General features: G+C 39.2%; 1 protein-coding gene across 1 annotated transcript in view; it reads left to right on the forward strand.

Annotated features, from left to right (window-relative positions):
• Positions 1-2,074: 2,074 nt before the first annotated feature.
• PLXNB2 (plexin B2) overlaps positions 2,075-7,019 on the forward strand; it is a 77,981-nt gene continuing 73,036 nt past the window's right edge. The window contains exons 1-3 of the mRNA XM_010003392.1: positions 2,075-3,172; positions 4,826-5,008; positions 5,862-5,984. Coding sequence (XP_010001694.1) covers positions 2,075-3,172; positions 4,826-5,008; positions 5,862-5,984 — 1,404 coding nt within the window. The remainder of the gene's footprint in view (positions 3,173-4,825; positions 5,009-5,861; positions 5,985-7,019) is intronic.

Consider the following 7,019-nt stretch of genomic DNA (forward strand, 5'->3'; position numbering starts at 1 on the left):
GTACAGAGAGATTAATTACTCTCATAAGAGTCTGATTCAGAGGTGCAAAATTTACTTTTCCTTAAATCCTGGCTCTGACATGAACTGGCAAGTCTCTTCATTCTGCCCATGGGACAAAGGCAGCTGTATTGCCAAGCGCAGCATCTGTGTCCTGGGTGCCACAAATGGACAAAACATTTTTTAATCCACTAAAATAAATGGACATGGAGGTGAACCAAGTATAGAAATTAAGGTACAGAAAATTACTTTCCCTTCATTTGAAGCATATTTGTAAGCAGAGCTATTTATGGCTTTTTTTGACTGACAGCAAAAATTATAATAATCTAACAATAATCACCTTGTGGAAAAACAGGAACAAATTAATCTGAAATTTTTTTTTATATTTGGTCCTTGTGCAATAGAGAATATAATGATATAACTGTTATGAAACAACATTCCAGTAGTATGTCAAGCTGTCTCTTTTATTTAATTGCAGATAACTGTAAAGGAAAATATTTGAAACTAGATGACACGCATTATGACATATCATTTAGCCATGGAGATGTAAGCTGGGTTTAAAGCTTATTTGGAATATTTAGGTCCTTGGAAGCATGAAGAAAGCAGGAGTTTCTGACAAATAATATCAGAATTCTTCCGGGTTCTTTAGAGTGGGTTGGAGGTTGTTGTAGACAGGTCCAACACTTCACTACATTGCTCAGCAGCTGCTGAAGCCCATGTAACTGAAGAATAGGTTATAGTTCTTAGCTTTTTCTTGCTTACTGTCATACAAGGTCATCCTATCATTAGGAGTCAAGCTTGTGCCGTTGGTAATGTGCTGTCTCTTTTTTAACCTCATTTTACAGTTAGCTGCTCAGTTACATGATAAGTGCTTTAGCGCAACAAGATTGAAGTTAGCATTTTATTTTGTCTTCATTATTATCCTGAGTTATGTTTAGTAAGATTTTGGTTTTTTAGATGTTAGAACCACTTTATTTTTAAAAAGCTGTTCTCACATTACAGGTGTGTTTTCTCCAGGTTCTTTCCTCATCAGATTTATGGAGTCACACGGCTGACTTTGAGAATGAAAATATTGTGGAACATATTTGGTTTTCTGTACTTCCTCCAAACAGTCTTTTTCTTTCCCCCCTAACACCAGTGTGTCCAAGCATGCCACCTTCTGTTTTTTGCTCTCAGAACGTGCAGAAAACATTGACAAAATTTTCTGTGCTTAGGAAGCCAGCTGGGACTTGCCTCCTCATTTAAGTCTTCAAGTTAAATTAGATGCCACCTTACAAGTTTCAGATGGTCCTTATCTAGTTCCAAACAGTCAGGTGATCTGCTTGGGATGTAAAAATTCTGAAAAAAACCCACCCTCAGATAACAGAATTTTAGGCCCATAAAATTCTAAGTGATATTCTTAAGACAGATTTGAAAGTGTTAAGTTGCAGTGCTCAAGTAAATTGAAGTGTTGGACTGTAATGCACACCAGCAGTCAAAGGCTGTGGTGCTTATTAAGGGCTCTACCATCTTCCAGCTTTACATTGATGAAAGATTAGTGTAAAGCCTTCTCAAAGAGCATCAGCAACAAGATCCAGACTTACAGACTTTTTTTTTTTCCTTTCCAGTGAAATCCTGCAACACCAAATGTCTCAAACATTTTAATGTGAATTCTCCCCCTGTTAAGGAGGACCCATCTGAAACACTGAGATCCTCCAGCTTATTTTTAAAATCTTAACAATAAATAATTCACAGAGTATGAAGTTGTCTGGAGAAACACAACCACTTCTTGGCATTATACATTGTTTCTAATTATCTGTTGTTCTCATTGTGCTTTGGCACAGGATTGATTATCTAATTGGTTATATGATAATTGTTTAGACCTATGACCTTTTTTAATCCTTCCTCAACATATTAGATTGCTAGGCAATTAACAGGATTTGAGGCTTTCCATAATCTTCATGATGTCTACATATGCATAAGGATAAGTGTATTTGTGTCTAAAATCATGAAAGAAAAACACTTCACATTGCTGAATTTTGTGTAAATTTTATTTTCATGTTCTTCTTTTCTTTCCCATTTTAGGTATTAGATAGAAATGGCTTTATGGATCTGGACACTAAGCATTTTGAGCTGGTTTTACATCACCTTATCCAGAAGTGAGGAAATGAAATGTTTTCAGAGTGCAAAAGAGTTAAATCATCTAACAGTGGATAATGACACTGGGATAATATATTTGGGAGTGGTAAATGCTCTATATCAGCTTACAGAAAACCTGGATGTAATGAAGTATGTAGAAACAGGTCCAAGTTTGGACAACAAAAAGTGCACACCTCCCATTGATGAAAATCAATGTAAAGAGGCAGTACTGACTGACAATTATAACAAATTATTGTTGCTGAACAAGGCGGATAAAACAATTGTGGTGTGTGGAAGTCTTTTTAAGGGAATCTGTGCCATCAGAGATCTGGAAGACATTGGAAATGTGAAGTATTATGTGGACAGTAGCGGAGAAAAGTCCTTTGTAGCAAGCAACGATGAGAATGTATCAACTGTGGGATTGATCACTTCCTTGGAGAATGACCAAGTGATGTTTGTCGGGAAAGGGAATGGACCAAATGATAATGGGATAATAATCAGCACTCGACAGCTCTACAGTAGGGATGGAAAAGACATTTTTGAAATGTATACAGACTCGGCAGCTGTTAAGTCAGCTTATCACTCATCAAGCACGCAACAGTTTGTGGCAGTCTTTGAGTATAAAAATTATGTTTATTTTATTTTTAATCAGCAAGAGAAACAGCCCATCAATAACCGCACATTGATTGCACGACTCTGCAAAGCTGATGCCCATTATTATTCCTACTTTGAAATGGACTTGGGTTGCAAAGATGATGACGGTGCCTACGACCACTGCCACTCTGCTTACGTCACTACCCCAGGAGAAGAGCTGGCCGAGAGCATGGCTCAGCAGCAACAAACGATGGATGCTATCTCTGATGACAGAGTTCTTCTTGCACTCTTCAGCAAAGTAAACAAAGATAATGGCTCTCTAAAATCTGCCATGTGTGTCTTTTCCTTGCGGCAAATCAACGAAAAGATGGAAAAAAACCGAAATGATTGCTACACCAAAAAGAATACCAGCTCATTTTACAAACTTTTTTCAGCTGAAAACCCGTGTGCATCACATGGACTGGTAATATCAGTATCAGTTTTAGAATCTGTGTTAGAGCTAATGGAAAATATACAACCGCATGTTTTTGGGTGGCTTTGAGCTGAACTATAGTGATATCAGATGACTGAAACCTCAATAGCTGGATTCACTATAGAAAAGGAATGTGGCTGGGGGGTTGTGGAACAGGTCAAGCAAGAAGTGGCCTGATAGTCGTAATTTTGAGTATTTTAAAAAATATTTAAAAGTTTAATATTGCATTTCTTTTAAAGGGTTCCTCCTGGTATGGAAATTGCTGAGTCAAATGTAGTGATTTTTTATACCTGTGATCAGCTTCTGGATGATCATTATAGACAATTCTGGTCTCAGCCAACACATTTGTAGTGATTTTAAGTGGTATTAAGAATCTTCTAGGTGATATCTGGAGTTCAGTGTTGTTTCCCACTTGGATTTGAATGTTCAGATAACTGGAAATGCACATTTCTTATATTCAGGTGGTATTCATATTTTGCTCTGGCTCAAATGCTTCCATAGCATGATGGCCACCCTGCTTTTCTTATTATGAGTTGTCATTACTTCAGCTATAAGGCTTTTGGAGGGCACAGTTGCACATCTCCAGATACTGTTTTTCAATTTATTTTTGCCTTCTGAGAGGCAGTTTTCAGCATCTCTGTTGACTTTGCAATGTTTTTGCCTACACCACTGAAGCTATTCCCAAGCCTTGAGCATGTCAGCCAACCTTAACTGGGTTGAGGAATTTAACCATCTTAAAAGTAACTCAGCCAGCTTTTAGGAGGATGTCTTAATTGCCCAACCTGAGCAAGCTACACACTTGCATAAGCAGCTGTTTGCACACAGCTTGAGAAGTGGTGTTCTACAGTCTAGGGGTAGGACTGAACAGCTGAAGAGATGGAACAAGGTAGTACCTTATGTTGGTATTGACCCGGAATCCTTCAGCTCACAAACCACGGCCCCCTCCCACACAGTAGGCTGCTAGCACTGGTAAGAAGCCAAAGTTTGCTTCCAAACACTGGTGTTACTCACTGCAGTACCCTGCATCTGAGGTGAACATCAAACATAGGAATCCTGAACGTGGCAAGTGAAAGAACCCTGGCTTCTGAAAAATAAGAGATGTGGATTTCAGATCAGAAAGACAGTATTATGACCAAAATATAGCAGGAAAGGCAAGGTGTGAATGAACTTCCTTCTAGTGGCACTCCCACAGCTCAGGATTAAAGTATAGGGAAGAGGGAATATGTTAAAGTTCACGATACGATTGCCAGTGGGCTGCTTTTCTATGGGTAGCAGCAAATTAAGAAACAAAGCAGCATTAGAAAACCAGTCTTCAACACTAAATTTGTTAACCCAATTTATATGACATGTTCATTTTATTAAAGTGGTTACTTTTAAAAGTCTGCTGCTATAAGTAAATAGGAGCATTTCTCTCCCCTATGTCTCTTGGAAAGTGGAAGTATTGATGTGGTTTGCAATTAGCAGGTTCTCTTCAGATTTCTGCCTCTTTGCTGGAGGAAAATGGCCAGACTGCATTTCTTTCTGTCTACTCTTCTATGTTTGAGTGGTATTTCACTGGCTGCTAACAGGGTTGCATTTCATTCTTGGCTAGGAGTTAAGTGATCTTCATGTTTAACATCGGTCTGTGTTGCTATTCCTTATTAGAATGCAAGCAAAAATTTCCCCTGTGGCTCCGAACACTTGCCATACCTTTTGGGAAGTAAGAATGGTGTTATAGAGAAGCCAGTACTGCAAAAAGAAGGGATGAATCTCACAGCTGTCACTGTGGCTGTGGAGAACGGACACACCGTGGCCTTTCTTGGAACATCGGATGGTAAAATTCTTAAGGTAACAAACTGGGCTTTAAAGACTGGACGGTGTTTAAAAGGTCATGAACTGTAGTGCTAGCCTAATTCTACTCCAAAAGTAAATGGGATTTGTAAGATCACATACCAGGAGCAAATTCTTTGGGGGCTTGGTATTTTTAATTTCAAAGAAAAAGCACATTATTTCTGAGGCATCTCAGCTATCTGATACACAGGTTGAATTAGCATTACCTGAATTACACTGTTGCAGAAGGATTAGATACTTACTGAGAGCCCTATACAAATGGCCCTAAGGTAACTACCAGCTGCTCTAGCCTTATCTCTATTCAAACCCAAGCTAGCTGAAGAGCAGCTTTTCATTTTGTAATCATTCTGGCCATTCAGTGGATACAAATGGCAATACAAAGGCCAAGCTGGAGCTCTGCTAAGTTCTGACTGTGTTGTGAGGCTCAAAGGTTCATGTGTTTGTGGTGTTAAAATGTCAAGACTGCAATGTTTGTCCCTTTTGCTTGAAAGAGAGTCATGGCCATGTGCCACTACATGGTTTGAAGTCTGAAGCTGAAACTGTTGTTTACCATGACGGAGAACAAGTTTAATACCTTCAATTGCAAAGGTTCCAACTCCAGAATTTGAATTTTACAACTCTAAAATAAATCAATATTTACCAAAAAATCAACACAAATGTTTGCTAGTGTGAGTAGTAAGCATTTTCTTTTCATTACTTTTATGCTCTGCTTGCTCCTTTTGATGCCTTGTACTACAAATTTAAATGTTTTACCTAATGTGAATTTGTGACCTTGAGTAAGCACAAGATTTTTATTAATGATATTTGGGGGAAAAAAAGCAATATTAACCATCTTTCTTCCATGAAATAGGTGTTCCTGTCATCCACTGCAACTGAGTACAGCTCTCTTACTATTGAACTAAACAAACCTATCAAGAATGACCTGGTCCTTGACCAAACCAAAGAAAATTTGTACGTGATGACCACAGACAAGGTAACGTGTCCCACTTGCATTAAGGACCAGGATCCACTTTCACCTTCTCTGCAACTTTACCTGAGAATTGTACGTTTCTCAGTTGTTCCTGGAAATCACCCCATTCTCTGTGTGTGTTAAGATCTTCCTCAAGTCCAAGCTGATGGACTTGCTTGTTGTAACTTGGAGAACTGTTATATTCTTGATGCTTAGTGATTGGGAATGGGAAGTGAGTTAATCTGTAAAGCTCTCTTATGGGACCTGTGAGAAGGATGAAGTTGAGATGTTTGGCACCAGGATGCAGAAGGGTCTAGCAACCCTGGTGCTGTGTGTGGTACTGGCAGATGCTATGACTGCCATCGGTCCTTTTCAAGAGTGCTTCAGGATTTAGGATGCTGGCAGCTGACATAATAGCATTTACACGTGCTGTCAGAAACTAAGAAGTGATGGAGAGAATCACAGCTTTGGGAAACACTTTTCTTAGAGCTTCTGCTAGAACTGAGCAAGTGCAGGAGGAGAGGTCAGACTTTTAAACCTAGGCTCGTCTAGGATACCCTTCTCTGCACTGGCAGATGAGGCACAATGGATGCTTGTAAAGAAAGGAAGAAAATAATCAAGTAGGAGACAAGAGGGATGCCAGATTTCTCCTTCAACTCCAGCTATGACCCTCTTCTGACATTTCACTTTGTGGTGGCTGGAGCTGCCAGCCTCAAACATGTGGTTTAGCAGCAGTCAAAGATAGGGTGTGTGACAGGTTGCAACCATCTGCAGTGACGTGGGATGGGATGTGGGAAACACTCCAGCTGTGGTATCACAAGAAGAATGAGGGAGCCGTGAAAGGAGAGTACTTGAGGAAAATGGTGCAGGAAGAATATTCTATTTCTGGTTTATAAGAGTATTAATATAAATTCCTGCTTTGGGGTTGTTATATTCTGTCTGAAGTTTTCAGGCTGGAAGCCATAGTGGAAAAAGTGCCAGATAAGTAACTGCTAAAGCTTTTAGTAATGACAGTGTTTGTGAGAGGTTAGTTAGGAGGTGGTTATTATTATAATTATT

The sequence above is a fragment of the Chaetura pelagica genome, unplaced genomic scaffold (assembly GCF_000747805.2).
Source record: "Chaetura pelagica isolate M959 unplaced genomic scaffold, ChaPel_1.0 scaffold57, whole genome shotgun sequence".
Lineage (NCBI taxonomy): Eukaryota > Metazoa > Chordata > Aves > Apodiformes > Apodidae > Chaetura > Chaetura pelagica.